The 23054-nt window shown below is 34.3% G+C and overlaps 1 protein-coding gene across 2 annotated transcripts in view; it reads right to left on the bottom strand.

Moving 5' to 3' along the window:
* Window positions 1-49: 49 nt before the first annotated feature.
* Window positions 50-23054, bottom strand: part of LOC138707845 (transketolase-like protein 2) — a 163271-nt gene continuing 140266 nt past the window's right edge. For both annotated transcript variants that reach the window (XM_069837824.1, XM_069837825.1), the window contains exons 10-11: window positions 14446-14677; window positions 50-10185 (exon numbers count right to left, since the gene is read on the bottom strand). In XM_069837824.1, the coding sequence (XP_069693925.1) occupies window positions 10016-10185; window positions 14446-14677 (402 nt within the window). In that variant the 3' untranslated portion in view covers window positions 50-10015. The remainder of the gene's footprint in view (window positions 10186-14445; window positions 14678-23054) is intronic.

Raw genomic sequence — 23054 nt, 5'->3', positions numbered from 1 at the left:
TACAAAGGAATATGAGGTGTCAAGGATACTGTGAAAATAAATATAACTATTATTTTATAAATCATTTAATCAAAATAATTCTGAAATTTGTAAATGGAATGTCAATTTTTCTGAAATGTAAACAGCACAAACAAAATCATGGAATGTACTTAATCAGTACTCTCAAATCAAACACAGCCTCAACCATCCATCTTTAAAGTCTCATCCAACATCTACTTAGAATTCTAAGGGAAATAAACAGGAAGTAAACCATTCTGAAGGACGTGTATATATCCATTATAAAATGCATTATCATACAAGTTCCTAACACCATATATATCCAACGTCATTTAACTATGCTACAAATTACAAACAAGAAATCCACAGCTCCAACTCCAAGTAGCCAGTGACCACATGGATATGGAAATAGTCTGTAAGACTCAATAATTTACAATGTAGGGGATCGAAACAATGCACCAACACTTTGAAGATACCAGTAACATTGAAAATTACCAACAAATGCAAATTAAGCTTTCAGTCCAAATAGGTCCATTTAAATCAATTAATGCACATCTGAATGCATTGTTGTTCTACCAATGTCCATATTAACACAAATATATCGTCCTCGTCCCTGCAATAACTCCTATGCGACATTTATCGACTTTCAGATTTTTGCTCTATTAAATAACTTAAAAAGTGACACAGCAAATAATAAAATCCCCTGTACTGTATGTAATTATATTTCTTTGTTTCGAAAATGTAAGAATTCACAGTCTCCTATGTACAGCTGCCATAGGATGAATAAATGTGTTTTCTCTTTCTACTGAAAAATTTTATATTTTGCACATTGCAGGAACGACGACGATATAACAGCTTGAGAACATCACAGTGTTCAGAAGTACACTTTGGGCTATTTCACCATGTTCTCCAACTCAATTCTAATGTTTCAAAATCACATACATGTTCTATCATTGGGGTAAATACATTGTTTGGAGTACTCAGACACATTGATACAGAGTAGGAGACTCCGCAGGTCGTACCTATTTGTCCTGATGATATGTAACCTATATGTATTTCCAAAATGTTGGAAATATTAAGTTACAGGACATGGTGGAATATAAAAAAAAAAACTACTTGTGAACACATTCAAAGTGGAAGTCTACAAACTCCTGTAACATCACAGTGACTCTAATTAATTATTACTGTGGCAACAACAGACTAATACTCGACACTTTCTCATAGCATGACTGTCAATTCCAGAAATACCATAATGAATGCTAATACGGACACATGATTTAAGCCCTCAAAGACTAACAACATAAAACAACGTGTATATTATATATATATACACACACACACGCAACTTCAATTTAAAAGTAACAATAGGTCAATCTCTCCATTTTATGCTTCAATGTGGAATTCCTTATGAAATACGAAGATCACTGAAGTATTAAAATCTTAATTCAATTAAAAAATATATGGCGTAAATGATATACTACAGACTCTGGTATATATCTAGAAGACTAAAATTAATAACGTGACTCATCTTCCTGAAAAGGAATGAATATTTCTGAACACAAATACAACAATTTAAACATACTTAATAAACCGTATTTATTAGTCTACAAAACCCCTCTTTCTTTATTTTGTACTTAAAAAATTGGGGAGGGTTTTATAGCCATGAACTTCATAAAATCACTGGTTTGGAAGGGAATTAAAATATAACGTTATTTTAACATTTTATGCCACATAATATAAATGTTCTATTAAAACGAAAGTCATTACAAAATTTTGACTTTCAGAAAGTAAGGGCAGTACTGTAGGTGGTGGGGTAATGAGGTATGGGGTCCTATAACCGAGTAAATATGTTATGTTAATTATAAAAGAAAGGAGCTACAATAAATTTACAGTAAAATATAATTCCCCCCCCCCCCCAGTACAAATTCAACCAGAAATAGTTTCCAAATGCCTACAAGACAAAGACAAACCAAAAGAAACAGAATTTCTAATTGAAGGAAAGTCGAAAAACCACTAAATTCGTTAACAATGATAATGTGTTCCATAATTTCGCTACATTCATTAGACTTTTCTGCAGTGGTGAATTTCTAAACAAGAAAGTGCCCTGGCTCTTGGATTTTGATAGTACCGGTAATAGCAGTCATCATCATCACCATTTCCATAGGAATACTTCTGGAGTGGCAGACGAAAATATATGGGTTCGAATTTAAATATAGAGGTTGTTAGGTCTGAGGAGTAGACCTCACTATGAAATTGTTGAAATATGAATAAAGTTATTGTTTAGTCAACTGTCTGAAGACAAATTTGAATCTCATAACTGACACCAATAAGGCATCACTCATGAGGCAACCAAGTCAGCACATAATGGTGTAGGGTGGCCAGTTCCTTTTGCCCTCCACTGCATACATCACTGTCTAGCAACGTATTACACCAATCAGCCTTCAGATATATACAAAGAATTTTTCTTCCTCTGACACATATCGTCAAGTGATAGTAGATGTATGCATGAGTCAGAACCTCAATCAGAGGTAATGAATAAAGTACGACATTTTATAAATCCAAAATTTGACGATAATATGGAAATCAGGAAAGTGCTCTAGCACCGCACAGCCCTGAGAAATAGTATCCGGACACTGCCAGGGTCCTCCAGTGAAATACACCCCTGATTGTAACAGGCAAAACAGAACAAGGTGTTATGATTGACCTGTTTTATATATCATCAACTACACATTATTTCTGGGAACCCGAGGTATAATGGGTGTTCAAAAGAAAGTTTTATTTTTGCTCGACCTCACTATAACATGCTCATTACATGTGAGTAACTGTATCTTAAGACATACATTAAAATACTGCTATTCATTATATTATTGCAACTATCAATTTCCAACTAAGCATATACAATATTGATTAATATCATACACACAACATCCTGCAAGTCTTGAGAGCACCAATCCAAAATGGCAGGCGTGAGCTTTGGAAACAAACATTAACCCAACATCAAACATTCCACTGGGAGCCATTCCCCAGATACATTTCACTAACTGCACAATCAATAACACGTATTTTAAATAAAATAAATTCTGTTCATGTTAATTTTAATATTCTAACAAATCTACTTTATTTCCTGTGTTTTAATGTGTGTTACTTTGAGGTTAAAATCTCCATACTGAGTCTTGCAAAAAATCAATAAATATGGTGTACACGCCTGCCACCTGTTGCACTACTCAGGAACATGCTGAAAAGACACTCACATTTGTGCCATCTGTTGCAATAGTCGAGAACACGCTGAAAATACATGCATGTTCACCATTTCATTATCACTAAAGTAACAAGGTAGTACGATATTTGTAAAAGCTGAAAACATTTAATTATGATCAAACAAAAACAGTCGTATGCATCTTGTCTATAATGGTGATTAAGACGCTCATATGAAAATTATGAAACTCGCTTATGCTAGTTCCATAACATACACACGTTTTAATTACTACCATTACAGACTCGTTGCATAGTATACTATTATTAAACTAATTATTCAATGTACCAAGTACAGTAAAACCTCATTTTAACTTCTCATTTTATAAGACAATTCAGTTTTTAAGGAATTATTTAGAAAGTCCTGGGAAAACTATAATAAAAATAATGCAATTGAATCCTGCTTTTCAGGAACCCAACTTTAAGAAATACACATGAATGGATTTGCGAATATGCAACTCCTATTTAACAAAATTCCGAACATATTTCAAAAGTTTGCAATTATTTCTATGAAAGGTATGGTCACACCATTGTGGCACTAACAGCAGTATATTGCAATCGATAGTGTGGATCCATATTTTGATTGAAAGTTCGCTTGTAGAAATGCTGTTATATTATGTTTGCATATGAAATTTTAAATAAATTTAATTATAATACTTAAAAATATGTCACTCTGATTTTGTGCAAATATATTGTGTTTGCGAAGGTTTATTGTTAATATGTATTTGTTAATAGCAAATTTATTTGGTATTAATAATATATTGCACTAAATGTATTTAAATGGCCTAAGAATGTTTTCGTTTCCTTCAACAATTTCTTGCTTATGTGCAAAGCACCTTTTAAGAAAAACCCTGCATTTAAAGAAGAAAATCAGTTCGCCAAAATTCGTTGAAATGGGTTTTACTGTATTAAGATTCAGAAATAATCAAGTTTACAAAATTCGTGTATAAGGACACTTATTAATTCGAAGTTCGTAGCAGTTTTGTACGTTTCTGGGAAACAGTGTCACATCTGTCTGTCACTGAATATCTAATGTGCTATACAACTACCAAACACCAATACACATTAAGTCCTGTATATAGCCACATACGTTTCAACTCAATCCTCTGTTTAACTTGCGGCTTCAAAACTCCATTAGCTATACTTATTAAGCAATGGTACTTCAGGAATGTCAATATTAATCATTACATATTCTGATTTTCACCAACAATACCATATCAACGCAAAATATACAAAAAATAATTTCGTTAAAAAAACAATTATCACAAAAAAATAGCTCATTTCAAGAGTTGGAAATGTTATGCAAAGAATAAATTAGAAAACCTGTGGTCGTTTTTGGACATGTAAAGTACTGGAATTAAAGCGAGGGGGGGGGGGGGATGGAAGGGGGGAGGAAGAGAAAAATAAAATAAAAAAGGGAGAAAAGTAAATAAAATTTTGGAAAAAGATGTAAATAAAATTCTCCAAGTAATAATTCAATCTGTGCCATTTTATGCACACAGCACATTGCTGTTCCTTTAAATGAATATCAGAGTACAGATACCGCAAGCTAGGAAGTTTCCTGTTTTGGGCATGCTGCACACAGCATGTTTTCCCTGTCATTACACACCTAAAGGTACAACCTGCTCACATGAAAAAACTGAGGAGATTTTTTTTTTTTTCAAAACTGTCATGCATCCTAACATCATGCATCACTTTGCAAAATAGGTTTCACTTAAGTCAATAATTGGCATGTGTAGAAGAGGACGAAATCACGAGGTTTCAGCAAAAACAAATATAAAACGTTTTTTGAAAGTTAAATCATCATTCGATAAATGTATTAAATTATTTTCACCGGTCATTACTATCGTTGCATACAAAACAATTGGCCATATTGGGTGAAAGAGAGGTGCTTGATGTTGTATGCCAGAATAATAGATTGTTGTAAGACAATGGGCCACACAACACTTTCAAAATTAACTCGCAGATGAGAATGATATAATAATTTTAAATTGTTATAATTATTAGAAAATGGAAAGAAATATACAAACAATTTTGTCTTCTACAGTATAACCCAGTTTATGTTTTCGTCAAGGAACTGCAGCCTTCAAGCCTAATAAGAGGGACAGCTCCATAGATGGGAAATGATTTATGAAATTGGGAAAACAATTCAGACACCACTTCATAGGAAACCTATTTTGTTGTGCTTTAGTTACAGTGCAAAATGCAAACCTAGCATTCAAAACTCCCCACAATGATGTATGTTCCATTTGTAAGATGGGTCACATGATAAAAGTGTTTGGAGAAGAAGAAAGAACTGATGACTAGCCATAAATTGCATAAACTTCATGCAAAGCAGTTTTACAGAATAATGAGGAAGAACATCCAGGATTCAAAGATTTGCTTTGACAGACTAAAATCAGTCAATTTCTAAAATATATGCAAGTGTTGTAGATGGAAACAGGACACTTTTGAAAAATTGTGCCTCTAGATAGGGGGGAGGGGAAAGAATTTTCTGAAATATGTTGTTTGATGCCAGTGGTGAGCAGTAACATTTTTCAGGGGGGGGGGGCCATCAGTAATGGAACTGTCATGACACTATTAAATAATAAAAAGGAGAAATATAAAAAAAAATATGTTGGCTAGTACGTATTACAACGAAAATAAGACTATCAGTTACCACCCTCATGTGTACATCAACAGAATCCTCCTCTCTCCTTTCTGGCCAAATTTTTCTATGACATCATAAAAATTTCTTTGGCTTTGAATTTTGTTCAATAGAGCCTTCTCGATTGATAACAGTGAAAGTCGTGAAAGCCTGTCTTCGCACTAAATGTTCCGTATGCAACTCTTTACGTGTTTTAAACAGGAAAAAGTATGTTTCACTGTGGAGGTGCTCACTGGAATTGTAGCTATTAGGCAGCATAATTTATAAACTTGTGGAAATGCTTCTTCTCCTAACTCGGTGTCTTTCAAAAACTTTGCTATCTCAGTCACTATCCTGACTGAAAAGTTTAACAACCTATAAACAGCCACTAACTCACTTCGCAAATTTTCGAAATGAAACAAATTTTTGTAACCTGATTTTAGAGACGTAAACAAAATTTCGGGAAATCTGGTTTTGAAAGATTCAAATTTTTTTCGAATCAATTAGCTCGATAAATTTTAGTTCTTCTAAATCACGAAATCTGTTTTCCATTAGGCGAACTATCATGTCTATTATCTCGTTGTAAAGACGCAAATATCTCATTCAGGGATCGTCCAATTCACCTTCTCCAAGGCACTTTCTAGGCTCATTCTCATTCATATTACTTTCTTCTAGTGTTGCATACATATCATCAAAATTGTTTCGAGATTCTTGAATGAAAGAAATGGTCGCTTTCACTTTTCTTATGCAATAATTTACATCAAAAGTCTCTGTCTGGAGAATATTGAATAATGTATCAGTGAGAGCAAAAATATGACTGAAAATTTCCAACAGAAAAGAAAAGGTGAAATCCTTCAATGATGCTAAATATCCTCTGGCAGAAATAAAAGTGTCTGGATCATCAACAATATGCTCAAGAAATGAGATCAGTTCCGTCTTATTTTCATGCACCACGTTCACAATCCAAGAGTTGTAATTCCAACGTGTAACTGACACTGTTGGAAACCTCTAAACCTCTTGACTTCCGATGCATTCAATGCATTTACACGCTTTGTTGAATGAGAAAAAATGAACAAAAACCACTCAATGTCATGCAAAATATTTTACATTTCTTTATGAATTGCACTGACTGTGATAGAACTAGTTTAAGCCGATGAGCATAAGAGTGGACGAAAAACACATTGGGACTTTTTTTTTTTTTTTTTTTTCCACTAGTGCTTGCAACCCATTTAAATGGCCAGAAAATGTTGCAGCCCCATCATATCCTTGAGCTACGAGCTTGTCTTCACACAAAGTCTGAAAGGATTTTAAATACATGTTCACTTAACACAACTGCAGAGCGATTATTGCGGACATCTGTAAAACCTAAAAACTTCTCCTGAATTTCACCCTCTTTTACATAACGAATGAGAGTGGAAAGTTGAGATAATTTTGCAATATCCATCGTTTTGTCCAGCATTAAAGCAACAAAAGGTGCATTTTTTTTACTTCTTCCTTTATTATGTCTAGAGTTACATCACTAATACTTTCAATAATATCATTTTGAATTCGACATGATGTACCTTTGAAAATTTTAGTGCTTTGCAAGTGTATGTCTAATTTGATATACTTGGATAGCACATGCAAGAACTCCATATAGTTTCCCCGATTAATTGATTCACTGTGTTCGTTACGACCTCTGAAAGGTAGCTCTAGCTTCGCCAGTAAGCAAGTTACATCGATTAATCGCTTCATTATTTCTCTATTAGAGTCAACTTTGGCATTGTGTTTCAAAACATCTGCCCTGCGTTGTTCACTTAGTTGAAAGTCTATCCTTGTTTTACCGAAAGTTTTACATTTCGTTATTGCAGATAAATGTGATTGCGTCTTCTCATGGCAGATCTTTGCTTTGTGAAAATTACTGATATCAGAGAAACCTGTACTACTCTATCGGTTTCAAAAAGAACAAGGCCAGCAAAATAATTTTTTTTTCGACTTACATGCAGTTAGCCATTTTGAAGATTCGTAGTATTAAATTTTGAAATGACGCACATAGTTTTTAATTTTTGTATTCATGGATACTTCTAGAGTAGGCTTACCTTTTACTTTAATATTTTGCTTTTCCTGTAAACTAAAACTTCCAAACGAAGTACCGAACTGATGCTTAACAAACTGTCCGAAACACAACACTGTGACTGTTGGCAGTCATGACTGGTATCGCTGCCAGATGACGAGGATTCAGACGATGCAGATGCAGTTGGTAAGAGCTGCAATGAACTTGCATTTCGAAACGAGTCACTTTCCATGTTTACTAAACAGCGTAAAACACACAATATTGTTTCAACCCATGTTACACTTCACAGGCACACTTTCAGTACTTAATGCACAAAAGCAAAAAACGTACTAATATATTCTAACAAGAATGGACATGGAAAATGTTTACCAGGGAACGCCCAACCGTATTTACTGTTCATGTAGGCAAGGGAATAGCTTTAAATCTGCTAGTCCAGTGCGAGCTGACTAGTTCCTGTGGGCTGGACAAGTCCAATTCTACAGACGCTGAGTCCTGAGGGGAGGAAACAGATTGACGTTGTCAATTGTCATGTCTTGAAACTTTTTAAAATTCAAACATGAAATGTAATAAATTTTATAAGCTGATGATACTTAAGAGGGACTAGGCTAGTCCTACTAGTCCAATAGTGGCACGGCACTGTTTGATGCGTATATGGAGTTTTGTATAAAAACACTACTCAATTGCCGACATATTAGGTTCACAACGTTTGCATAATGGGTAAGTGTATAATATTGGAATGTCAGTCTTTCAGGTAATGTGACTATACACCCACTTGTTAACATAGTCTTTGGCTACACTACCTCCGCTCTCATAGTAACTTCCTAAATTGAGGTTACTGAACTCTGATGCAATACAGATTTACGTAAATAAATAATTATATCTTCCTTTTCGTGGGATATTTTTCTTAATTTTCGAATCAAGAAACATGCTTTGGAATTTCAAGTAATAAAAAATCTAAATATACCTGTACATATATAATAAACAATAAATGTAAAGCCAGATTTAATTTTCATTATCCGGAGAGTTTCTATACTTTTGAACTAATATCTAATACTGTTCACGTTTTTCTTTAATTTAATTGTGAGATTTTATTGTACAAAATAAAATAAAGTAACGTTTTTCTTTTTTAGAATACCATAAGTGATGAAGCAATATCACTACTGTCTCCAACCCTTCAGGAAGGAACAAGGAAATTTGTATCTGACCAATTAGCATGGGAGACACGGAATGTTATTCATATTCCTGAGGACTGAAGCTGTACCATTATCTTAATGACATCCTTCCTTCCAGACTCTTGTGCTGTCATTCCACAAACAAGTTGTGAGTTTTCAATATACACTGCTGTTTCAAAGATTTCATGAAAATCGAATACGAAAAATCTTTTATGAGTGAAATTGTTCTACTGCAATAATAATCAAAAATAATATCTTAAATCTTAAGAGTCCTTGCCATTCTTATTCTACAGAAATGTTAAGCACCAATATGATTAATTCTATTCTATGAAAAATCCTTTTGATGATTCACAGTGGAAGTCACCTGAACAGTTCACAAGTTAAACACTTGCAACAACTCATGATGGGGGAAGAGGGAAGAGTACAAGATAAAATGCCATTAAAGCCAAGATTTATGCATATCAAATATAAGGCGTGTAGTTGCAAAATCAGATATATCACTTTTTTTTTTTCGAAAATGAGTTAATGTTATATTTCACGTCTTCATATGATTTTACAATTGCTACAGCACTGTTAAGCTTCGAAATCAGATACATCACAAGGATTTGTATGATGAAAGAATAATATTGGTTCCAAATCCTTGGTTCCTTGCAAACTTTTTCCTTCATACTTAAAAATTATGTTTTAGTGATGTATCTGAGTTTGCAACTAAATGCCTCATACTATATCAGTTCGTAAGACTCACAATTAGTGAGAACAGAAACAAATGTTTCTGAAAACATTAGTATTACAGCTTCCCTTACACGAATCGTCATACTAAGAATGAGTTATTTGAAATGTATGAATTTCATTGAACTGCTGTAACAGCAAACTTCCACTGTCGTACATAAATGGCAAGAATGATAACAGGAACATTTATTTGATAAGTTCCTGCACGGCCTTCACAATATTCTTGGCACTAATGCCATACTTGTCCAGGAGCACAGTAGGGGGACCAGATCTCGGCACTTCAGTAACAGCCAGTTTCTTCACAATTATGTTTCTTTCTTCTGCTACTGCACTCAGAACTGCTTCACCTAGACCTCCTGCAACACAGAGTATTATCATTAAAATTGCGAAATAATGTATTGATATTCTAATCTGTAACATTCAACTGAAATTATTTATTCAATGTGCCCTTTCCCTTTAGCTACAATGGCTACTCAGAGATAAGGATATGATAAAGTGATAATGAAGCATGTTAGAATGGAAATGGCATTCAATACAAGAATGCTTGGAGCTAAAGTGCCCTGCCACCCCTTCCAAAGTAGTACAAGTTTCTTAAATGAGAAGCATTACAAAACTAAACAGTCTTTTAGTAAGGAAACCAGCTGTCAGCACCCACATGTATTTTTTTTATAGAGGCCCATAGAAGGAGAGAGAACCGTTTCCTTGGGGGGGGGGGCAAAGCAAAACCATAGAATTCCGATATAACGAGGTTACAGGGGATATCATTTACTTCCTCCCCTGTTATAGCTTGACTGTAGTACAGTATATCGGAATATGATCATTTAAAAAATTTTTTTGAAGTGCAAGTTTCTTAGTGTTACAGCCATATCCACGATTTTTCGGACTGAGTTGTATAGGGCTTCAACTGTAAGTCTACTACAAATTATAATAGGGCATATCCATAGGCAGAGTTATGGGAGGGTATGTGGGGGGCACTGCCCCCCCCCAAATTGGCCTGAACTCTTTTTTTTCTATTAACATTACAAAATATTGAATTCAAAAGACTTTTCTTGCTTTTGTTTATGAATGGGATATTATTTGTAAATGCTACCATCGTACCATCTTCTTGGAAAATGGCTGTTTTCACAAAAATCTTTGGACTATGGTTATTCTAGGAAAACTACTGAAAATTTCCACTCCTTTAACATGGAATTATGGTGTTTTTTTTCACTAACACCTAATTCAGTAGATGGCTGCTGCTGCAGACTTCTAACAAAGGAGTACAGGCTGTTACAAAAGTAACATTACAGTGATTCCATTCCTCAAACGAGGTATAGAAATTCTTATACATTCAGAAATTTAAAATAAATATTATAGTCTAGACCAGTGGTTCCCAACTGGTGCGCCCCGGCACCCTAGGGTGCTGCGTGATCGGCTAAGGGGTGCCGCAAGATATTGAAATAAACAAAAAAAAAAAATACTGTCTACTTAAGCCTAAAGTCTTGTAAGGTCTTGAAATAAAATAAGTCAAATTAATTACTCTCATGCACTACAGAAGGATTCATTTCGATGATTCAATTATACTTGTATCCGGCTACGGCGGATGGCATTAGGGCCTACAGCCAATCCCTGCTGAACATTTCGGATTCAGTATACAAGTTGAGACTACTCCCTTCCTCACGAACATTCCCGAGACTTAGACAGAACAATATATAAAATTGTACAAGTTCTGTCACTGCTTTCAGTTGTTTTCTTCGCGTTGATTCACAGTGTTTTGCTATGGATAAGTTCATTGTTAAATGTAAACGCCAGGACAGTTTCTTCCGGATCGTAAAATGCAACACACAAAGAAGACAAACGAAAGAAAAGATCATACCTGGACAGTTACTTAGCGTATGAAGGAAAACCTTATCCCTGTGTGTTTAGTTTGTGGCGAAACATTCAGCAACGAGGCCATGGTACCTAGCAAACTGAAGCGGCATCTTACAACAAAGCATCCTAGTAAGGTCACAGAAAAGTGTGATGTATTTTTCATGTATACTAGAAGGGGAGAAGAAAACAGGTGTGTGAATGGTGAAGAGAATGACCATAGCTGACACTGCTCTTGAAGACTGATTTAAAGTAGCAGAACTGATAGCTAAAAAAAAAAAAAGAAATCTCATACCCTTGGAGAGGAAATCATAGGCTCTGCATGTCAAGTTATAGTTTCTAACTCACAGTAATGTAGACAAGCATTCAATAGTAGGCAGGAATGTAATAGAGAGAAGATAAATCAGGTTAAGATTTAAATGTATCTCACAAAGGATGGAGGACAGGAAATAGTAGATTGCAGTAGAGATTAAATTTATATATTAGAAGACATGAGGAGATAAACGGGATAAGAAAAACAAATTGAGCTGTGATAAACGGCAAATTAGATAAATGTAATCAAGTGTAATGGTCATATGGTATACAAGAATCATAAAGAAAACTATATAAAAGCCGTTAGATGGTAATATATAAAATAAAATAACTTATAGCTGAATTTGTGGTCTGTGAAATCAGAAATGCTATCTTTTGCTTCACTGGCCTTCTGTTTGTAAATGATTCATTTGGTTGGTCCACAACAGAAATTAAAGATCTTGGACACCTTAAAACCCAGAGCTGAAAACATAATGACAATAGAATACAGATACATAATATGTTGAACCTCAATGCTCTGAGAAATGTAAATATTGCAACACAATTAAGCCACGCTTACCACGATGACACAAGAACACATAATGAAAATGTTGAAAAAAACATGTTATAGATTGCATTAGGTTTCTGTGGTACTTTTGACTTCACGTTAAAGGGACACGATTAGACAGAAATGTCCAAGAATCAAGGAGTATTCTTGGGACTAGTAGATTTTGTGAGTAGTTTAAATAGTGCAAAACACATGGAATCAAATCAAGTTTTCATGGGGACCTCGAAAACGATTCAGAATGAATTTTTACATTCGATATTAAAAAGTCTGTCGCGAAAATATTATTTAAGAAATGAGGGATGCTAAGTTTGTTGCTATAATGGCAAACAAAACGACAGATATTTCAGAACAATTACAGTTGCTGGTAGTACCTCGGTATAAAAGAGCAGTGTTCTGTATGAAATATTTTCGGATTTTCTCAATCGGGTGGAACAGAATGCTGACGCATTCTTAAGGGTGATGGATAAGGTTTTCAAAGAAGAGCCTCAAAAATTATCGCCCAAACTATGTTAGGGCCTCTGTAATGAGTGGTAAAAGTAGTAGAGTCCAAGCAAGAATAAAACATTACTCTCCTAATGGCCTTTATACTCAATGCTATGCCAAACTCATTTTAGTGATGAAAGGAGCTGCTTCAAAAATAAAGCAGCCAAAGTATTTTTCTGTCAGGTTTTCCAACCTCCTTTGTGAGGTGCCACAATGGTTATCCACATTAGAAGCAGTGGCTCCACATAGAATTCCCTAGTGGTTCTGCAACTAGGTGGAATTTTATATCTAAAATAGTGAATGTAGTTTATGAACATAAGGATATAATAGCGGAATGGTTTTTCGATTAAAGTCATCATTTGCCAATACTGTTCAAGAAGCTTCTGGACTCCACCTCTATTTGGAGGATGAAGAATTCTTATTCTCGTCAGTGGAATGCTTTATTGATTAGGAATTATCATCTGGCAAGACTGTTTAAGAAGATTCTGGACTCCACCTCTATTTAAAGGATGAGGAATTCTTATTCTGGCTGTCATTTTTTTCACAGAATAAAGCTACATGTAGATGTTTTGTATATCCAGTTACAAGCAAGGAAGACCAACACTGTGAAAGTAAAAAAAACCTACATCACACTTTATCTAGGCAGTTACTGGAATAAGAGAATCCACAAACAATTCTGACAGTGAATTTACGTTGGTAACAAGCGATGGAAGCAGACATGTCGAAGTGCTGATGCCAATGAAGATGTGATCGAATTGTGCAAGAGGCTCGTCATCATTTCTAGTCCTTGGAACATGTAAAGGGAGCAAAGCTTTTAAATTCTCTTACCTTCCATGAATTTTCGAGGCAATTTCCAGAAAAAGAACTCCAAGCTGCTATTCAAAATTATAACAAATTGGAAGAGAACAGGCTAAAGACAAAACTAATCATTCTCTATGAAAGATCTGATTACAGACGAATTGGTGGAGCTGTTCCACTACTCAAGCTCATCATGAAAAATAATTTACAGGAAACAATCTGTGAAATAACAAAACTTCTCAGAATTACAGTCACAACGCCAATGACAACTTCGGAATCAGAAAGATGTTTCTTGTCTCTGAAAGGATTAAAACATTTTTACAAATACAATGTGTCAGGACAACCTTATTGCTCTAGCAATGTTGTCAATAGAAAAGAAACTGGTTGCCGATATGGAGGAGTTGAACTCCAAATTGACAGCAACTGCAGCAATAAAGAGTGCCACATGGACTTCACACTATGGCACTAAGTGAGTAGGTCAACCAAATTTTAACAACTTCTTTTAAGCGAGTTGCCTATATTGTAACACACACTCATTTTCAGCCACGAGCCACCACTGCCTTAAATATTAGTCCCATTAACTTCATGTACCACTCACTATAATAACAAAATCACTTATTTTACTTACCTTGCGGATAGTGATCTTCAACTGTCAGGATCCTTCCACTACATTCCTTTGCATTGCTAATTATAGTCTCAGCATCAATAGGTTTTACTGTGAATGGATCCAATACACGAATATGGATGTTAGATTTTGCCAGTTCATTTGCTGCAGTTACAGCTTCATGTAATGTTACGCCTGCACCAATGACAAGTACCTGGTCACTTCCACTCTTTTTGATAATTTTTGCCTTTCCAATCTGAAATGTACATAAGAACAAGAAACAATTTGGTGAAGTTATTGCAATTACGTCATTGAATAAAATTACTAATAAATTAGGAACATATTGTGTAACTTGACAGTTATGTCACGAGAAACGAATCATATGAAACACATCACTATCTAAAACATTTAATTACAAATCAAGACATTAATACAATTAATTTGAAAGGTTAGTGTGTGAAGTTTCAAATTTCTCTATTTTATTGTACATTTGTGAAGGGGCACTACAAACAAGCACTGCGACCTAGAAGATTCATTGTGCTTACTCTCGAGCTAGGCATATTCCCAATCCACACCTCTTTATTACACTAAAGTTCACTATGCATCCATGTTTCCAGCAGGCAGACCCATTCATCCATAGATCAAACTCCTCCACATGTTGCAAATCAAGCTTTCAGGTATAACTCCATGTAAAGTTGATTTGAATAATTTCGAGGGAAAAATTGTTCCGGGGCCAGGCATCAAACCCAGGACCTTTGGTTAAACATACCAACGCTCTGCCAACTGAGCTACCTGGGAACTCTACCAGACACCGATCCAATTTTTCCTCTATATTCACAGACCTCAAAGTTGGCTCACAACCGTCAACCTAGATCATATATACTAACAGATAGCTTTTTTATATAGGCTTTAGGGTTTGCAGTCGAGGCCGGCTTGATGTAGTTCAGTAATCGTCAACAGATGGCACAATGACCAACAGCATCACGAGACACGAACTCTGAACCGGTCTGGTCGGTCTAAATCTATTATTTCTTGCTTACGAGATAATCTCGTAAGCAACGGTATGTACTGTCGACAACTGATGACCACGGATAAATATTATTGCCTTATATGACCTTGGCAAGTTCGGAACGAGGGAGCTATTTATAGTTGTCACGTGGGCGAAGTTGAGAGATAAGATAAAGTACGCCTTTGTATTGAATAGAATACAATACAGAGTCTTGCGCAAAGCCAATCTACCTAGAATATGTAGACCATGTTATAAAGTTATCGGTCGGCTAAATTATGATTCGTTATCTCTTCTGTTTTTATATATTTGTCGTGAATATTATTTATATTATCAACTGAGTGTATAACATAATTTATCCGTTAATTGATATTTCACTAATGATAAATCCAAAGAACAATGGGAAATAAGGGACTAAACACTGAAAAATAAATAAAATAAGAGAATTTGACGTTCATAATTATAATGTTGGAGTTTTGTTATACTTTACTTTGAATTATTTTAACTTGCACCACAAAAAGGTATGAAAATTAATGTTAACATTACCTATTTAGTTATGACAGTAGTACATTGGAAAATTTGTACATATAGCCTGATTACAATATATAAGTAATCCTATCCTAACCTAACCAATGGTAGTCTTGTTTATTTCATATGTGTTCGTATAATTATACAAAAACAAGAATAATCTAGTTTGCAGCCTGTGATATTGTCTTGTTTATAGTATTATATAATATACATATTACGATATTTACTAGGTACTTTAACAATATATAGTTAATAATATTATAAAATATACAGGCCTAATCCATTACCAAGAAATAGCCCTTCCCTCACATGTTCAATCCAGTTTACCTCAAAAGGCCTTCAAACCTTAAAAACTATTAGAAACTGGATTAAAATAGTCATGTTGATGTAGGCCTACAACATTACATTTTTTTGTCACTACTCCTGATCCCATTCTAACAGTTTCAGGTTTTGTAATTTATAACAATACTAACGATACTGATGGGTCATTCCAGTCACACACGTAACATTTTCGAAGTAACTATGATCTTCACAGGATATTAATCAAATACTTAGGAGTTCATGAAAGACACATCACTGTTTTTTAACGTAAGCATTCCAAAATATAAACAGAAAATCATAATGAAAAGGAATAATTAATAATTTAAAAAATATTAAATATTATATGGTGTGACACATGAACATTTTCTTGCCACTTAATTTATTACCAAAATGGAAAATGTTCATATTATTATGCCAAATGTCATAAATGCATTTAGTTGTTTTCGAAACAATTAAGACATTTGTGTAGTACATATAACTGCTAAATCGCATACTTTAATAAAAATAACAGTGCCATTAACAAATAAAAATATAACAAATTATATTGTGACACACGAACATTTCTGTCAAGTTGATTACTAATCTTTTCAAATGCATATAGAGATTTACCGTATACACTGTGCCTACAGTTCTTATTATACAAAGCAACACTTGATTACACTAAAGTACACTTTCAGATTTAAAATATCCACGGTTGTTTACAACTATATGTGGTGATATCTCCTGTGTAATGTCACGTAACAAATACATCAATATAGGCTATCCACTTTTTCTGCCATTTGTAGTACTTCCCTTTTTTTAACAAAACAGACGCTTTAAATTCTTTGCCACCACAAGCTTTTGTAACTTCCTCTGCTTATCTGACGCCTTTTTTTAAATTGATTATTTAACGATGTTGTATCAACTACTAGGTTATTTAGCCTCAATGGGATTGATGATAGTGAAATGATATTTGGCGAGATGAGGTTGAGGATTTGCCATAGATTACATGACATTCGCCTTACAATTGGGGAAAACCTCGGAAAAAACCTCAAACCAGGTAAGTTGCCCCAATCAGGATTTGAACCTGGGCCCACTCATTTCACGGTCAGATGTGCCTACCATTACTCCACAGCAGTGGACCGAACATGAGTTATGTACATTAATTCTTTTGACTTTCGGTTAGCCTTCTTAAGAATACGCATAAAGAAATGTAGTGTTTTCCAGGCTATCCTTGTAATATTAGTGACTTATTTCAACCAGTTTGTTACTAAAATATATACAGTACCTAAGTGTTTACTTGTGACACTGGTGATCCATTTAATTGGTATATGAGACGAATTTAATTTTGTGTTTTACAGAAGGATACATATTGATTTACTTTTGCTCACATTGATTTTAATTTTATTTGTTGTAGTCCAGTTTTCAATAACATCAAGCTAGTTTTGCAAGGCGGTGATATAAGATTTATCACTAATTTTTTCTATATATTATACAGTCATCCACGAATAACCTTGCCTGAGATGTGACATTTCTATTCAAATCCTACAATAATTTTCAGTAAATATTTTGCACCGAGAAGCTATTATACATTTAATTTTACTTCTGAGACCAGTGAAATATATGCCACTTTTATTAGAAAGGTGCATGTATAATTATCCAATAGCATGATATTATCTGCAACAAAAACTAAAGGGCATGAAAGAAAAGAAGAAAACATTAATGCTGTGGTTCTTAGAGTTCCATTAGAGTTACACGTTCATTGTCCACTGAAAGTTGTATTTCTCTATTGAAGTGTAAAAGAGAAACTCTCATAAATTATGTCAGAAACAAAGAAAGGCACCACCCAAATATGTGGGATAATTAATTTAATAATGTTATTACCGGGACTTGAAAAAAGCAATCATATGTAATGGGTGGGGAAAAAAATACTTTTTAATCGCGCTTCTATAGTTCGACAATGCTGACTATTCAGAGTTTTGCCTGACATGTGAGCTATCATAAATTCCTTGAAGTCCTAGTTATTACTGAAGCCAAATGTGTGTCTATTGCCAAGAGTCCATTTTATTTATACTTGTTAAGACATCATTCATAGACTAGTTACCGCTTTCAGTTTTGATACTACATACACTGAAATTAATCTACTATTATTCGTCCTATTTACACATTTATATTGAATGATTCGGTCTACCTTCATAACACATCTCATCAACAATACTCGATAAAGAGTTGAATTAGCTTCCATGCTGCGTTGTATTTATTTTGTCATGTTCCTATAGCAGGAATATTAAATAGGAATTGCTTAAAACAGATTTATATTCACTCCTATGCCTTTATATAGAATACCAGTACATATACTGTATTTCTTAAGATTTGGTTACTTTATAAACAGTATGTTAGTGCAAGAACTCTTTTTTTCATATTTAATAATTCTGGCATGTGTCAATAAATATGCTTGAGACCTCTGTCTCTCTGAATTACTCTTTACTGACTGGAAACATATTCCAAATTTATATTTTAAAAAAGTATTAAAATATCCTCACAATTTAGAGCATAACAATTCCCGAAATAATCATCCTACATTAAATTATTAAAATAAAAATGATTCAATCTATCACTTGTAACAATACCTTTATGGTCCTAATAAATTAAGAAATAATTTACATCCAACAGATTTATTTTAAAATGGCCTGCAGTTATTATTTTGAATTTTATTGTACCTTTATAAATTGAGTTAAGGTACAATAAAATTTCATCAAGTTTCAAACAAAGTAATTCCATCTTTCCAACAGGGGGACAATAAATACTTAAAAGTAATGCTAAACTCGAAAAACTTATTGATGCAACTTAATTTCATATTCTATACCACTAACACCAAAAAAGTGTCCTATTGTTCATACTGATTCAAGATGAATAGTTTCTTAGTGTTTGTCCATTCCACTTTTTTTATTGTCCTTCCCATTTCTATTTCATTTTTAGTAGATACTTCACATGTAGTATATGTTTTATTTTAATACATATAATGACCATGAAGATATTTGGATATGTCTTACAAAATTCTTGCTGAAGACCATTGTGGTAATATTCTGCCACATCTGTAGTTTGTACATTTCGAAATTTTCGTGCTTCAGCCCAGAATTCAGGCGGGGGGAGGGGAGGTTGATGTGCCAATGTAGTTTTCCAGAATATAATAATATTCAAAACATTCTCTAATAGGAGGGGCCTCTGATATTATCTCTGCAAAAAATCTGATACCGGTACTTCTGTTGCTGGTAAATAAGAAAGAACGAAATATAAAAATTTTTAACCACTTTCGAATTTCAGGTGCTTTGTGTCTCAGATGCTTTGTGTCTCAGCTGCTGGTTTGATATACTGTTTGTTTCCTTTAATTTTACAGAGCAAAAACTGTCCTAAGCGAAATTTACACTCTGTAATTTTAACACTGGGAACATTTATTTTGGCAGCATTGTGTGATGCTATTTCATAATATGACAAGAGCTTTGAAATGATTAACTGCTAACTACTTACCTGGGTGAAGCGGTTCCTGTGATTTCTGAAGTGAAAACCGTTCAATTTATAAGGAATTTTTTTTGTGGAGATGCATTTGATTGTATATGCAAGGTGTAAAAGTGCCTAAACTAACTGACCCCAGTGCTGTCATGGAGACCACACGAGGCCATATATCGTATGGAACCTACCATTTTTTTTAATTAATCGTATGGGGAAATGAAAATTTTGTCTGTAAGGAGCCATACGGCATATGGGTGCCTAAGTTTTGTATGTGGAGATCTATACAGATCTTAGATCATCTCTTCCTGTTCCTACTGTACCTAACGCCTATTTTGTTTGATGTTCATAAACAAAAATTATCCACCTCTTCAGCACTGGAATCCAGAATTATATAAAATAATGGTTGAAAAACAAGAAGTGCTGCAAATATACACTCCAAGATTCATCGAGACAAGTGTGCATCTATGGTGGTGCTACATGGTGTATTCTTTAAATCAAACTTGTACAATTAAATTGTAAAGCAAAACAATTTCTTTACTTCTTCTTTAATATTAAAAAAATGATAATTAAATGACAATTGGAGAAATAGAGAGAGGAGAGTAAAATATATTTCAAGGGAGAAAGCAAGGGGTGGGGTGTATGGCCAAGAAAAAAATTACCATGACAGCAATGACCAAACCTAACCTGTTACAGGCTATGTATGCAAGGTGAATAAGCTGAGTATGAAGGAAACTACCTCAGCGCTAGTTTAACTCTTATAGATGAACTATATAAAGAACTTCAAGTGTCAATATTGTCTCAAAGGTTTCTGTGTAACAAACTTCATTTAGAAATCCCATCTGCGATTATGTTAACTGTAGAAGAAGGAAGAAATATTGTCGTCATATGAAGTTACTCAAATTTCCAATTAAGGACAAGGAAAGGCTACAAAAGTTATTTTTGATTTCACCCTTATAAATTGAACGATTTTCACTTCAGAAATCACCGTAACTACCTCAGCACTAGTTTCAGTAATTTAAGGACCAGTATAAAGTAAATTTGATTAAAGTGAGAAAGAAATTCGTAAGGGAGGCGGTCAGGAGGGATTGAGATTGTCTACTAATTCGTTACAAACAACTATTATAGGCTATTTCATTTGACTAACGATGATTTGTAGAGCAAAATACCTACAGTAGGGTAAAGAATCTAAATCAGTACGTTTATGAGAACGGATATAAAAGTGTCAGGAAAATAACTGAATTACCGTATATTGCAATTAACTCTGCATTGGCAGAGAAACCGCACAGGGTATCGTAAATCTGCTGAAAATTAGAAAATTGTGTAAAAAAAATGCATTCAGAGCGAATTTTCCAGCCTGATAATATCTCGCCCACGTTATGGACATAATTCAATACCGTAAGACTGATATAAAACGAATACTGGAACAATTTGTTAACCAAAGACGATGTTCAGCAGTTATTTAACAACATACAGAGCAAATAAAAACATAAACGCATATTCTAGCAATAGTTCAGATGAAAAGAAAATGATTAGTACGACCGCTTATTCGTAAAAAGAACACTGGCAGCTGTGTAGCCTACGTGAAGCAATATATCAGGTCTACGTTATGAACATGTTGAATTTAATGTGGACGAGAAACGTACAGTTATTATTTATCTGCTTCCATATCGCATCATATAATACACCTGTAAAATGAAAACATATAGGCCTAGAAAAGAGGAAACATGTTTGGGGGGAGGGAGTTTTAATTCTTCCCCTTTCGGATAAATTTCAGAAGAGGGATACCTGCTTTTCCTTCATATTCAAAAATTGTAATCTTGTTCACACAAAATAAATTAGTGCCTTTTCGTGAGCATCATGATGTGCATTCAACAAACGCAGACAAATCTGCTCTTTTTAGTATTTTGTGATAATTGTTGCTACGGAGGTATTGTATACTGAAAATTAAAAACAATTAGATTCCGTACATCAAATGATGACAGATTATATATTGAACGCAAACAACATTACATCAGCCATGTACCAAAATGTCATCTATGTGTGTTTATGAATTTGGGTAAAACAAGCTTCTGTATGCTACAATTAGCGACACATCAAAGTCTTATTGTAACATAACCTCACATTACAATGAGAAAGAAATTTGGAGGTGGCATGACGTAAAAAAGTCATCCCACAGTCGTATTACTCTATGTACTGTTCAGGTACTCTGCCATCTAGTGTTTGTTATCGCAAGCTCATTTCTCGACACTAGCGACGCATAGCGTCCGTTATTTTCCAGTTGCGTCCAAATTTAATATAAGCTTGGCTGATCTGTTTTATATATGATCTAGGCCGTCAAGCAACCAACATTGAGTACACACTAACTCTGTGTGACTTAAATTGTGGTTTTCTGTTAATGAACAGTGACGTGTATTATGCAAATCAAGCTTTCAAGTATAACTCCATGTAAAGTTGATTTCAATAATTTCAGCCCACTTTGAGGTCTGTGGATATAGAGGGAAAAATTGGATTGGTGTCTGGTAGATTTCCCAGGTAGCTCAGTTGGTAGAGCGTTGGTACGTTTAATCAAAGGTCCCGCATTCGATGCCCAGCCCCGGAACAATTTTTCCCTCAAAATTATTCCTCCACACGTTGTCAGTCAGCATTTGGAGGAATACTATGGAATGACAATGGAATGGAGATTAAATGGAATGATGGTGATAGTTAACAGGGGGAAATGTGAGAATCTCGAGAAATACCCCAACTGCAAACTTTCTGCCAGAAGAGTCACTACATATATTTTCAATGAATAATCCAGGCCTGACCAGGAATCGAACCCAGACCGCCTGCATGACAGGCTGAAGATCTGACCACTCAGCTGCTGTAGGGGACCAAGTTTCATAGTTAATGGACGTATTTAGGGAAATTAAAACATATGTTAGAAGAAAAAAAAGTTTAATATTTTGCTATCCGGCTCTGTCATGCTAAAAACATTTCAAGAGAAATTTCTGCAGAGTTCTAAATTAACGTTGATTAACGTTAAACTATTACAGTATATTTATACCAGAAAAAATGTTATTGCACTATTCTTTTTTATATTATTCAAATTGGGTTAATGTGAAAGAGATACAAAATTTAATTAACAGATATATATTTAGACGAACTTCACACTCAGACATCTTTACACAAGATTTGCAGTCCATGGGTTCCACGAGAAGAGATACCTGCATATGCACAGCATGTGGTGAACAGTGCACATTGTACCATTTCAAAAACTGCCCAAAACAAATAATCTCACATAGTGAAACAG

The sequence above is a fragment of the Periplaneta americana genome, chromosome 10 (assembly GCF_040183065.1).
Source record: "Periplaneta americana isolate PAMFEO1 chromosome 10, P.americana_PAMFEO1_priV1, whole genome shotgun sequence".
Lineage (NCBI taxonomy): Eukaryota > Metazoa > Arthropoda > Insecta > Blattodea > Blattidae > Periplaneta > Periplaneta americana.
This window is presented reverse-complemented; position numbering and strand designations above follow the sequence as displayed.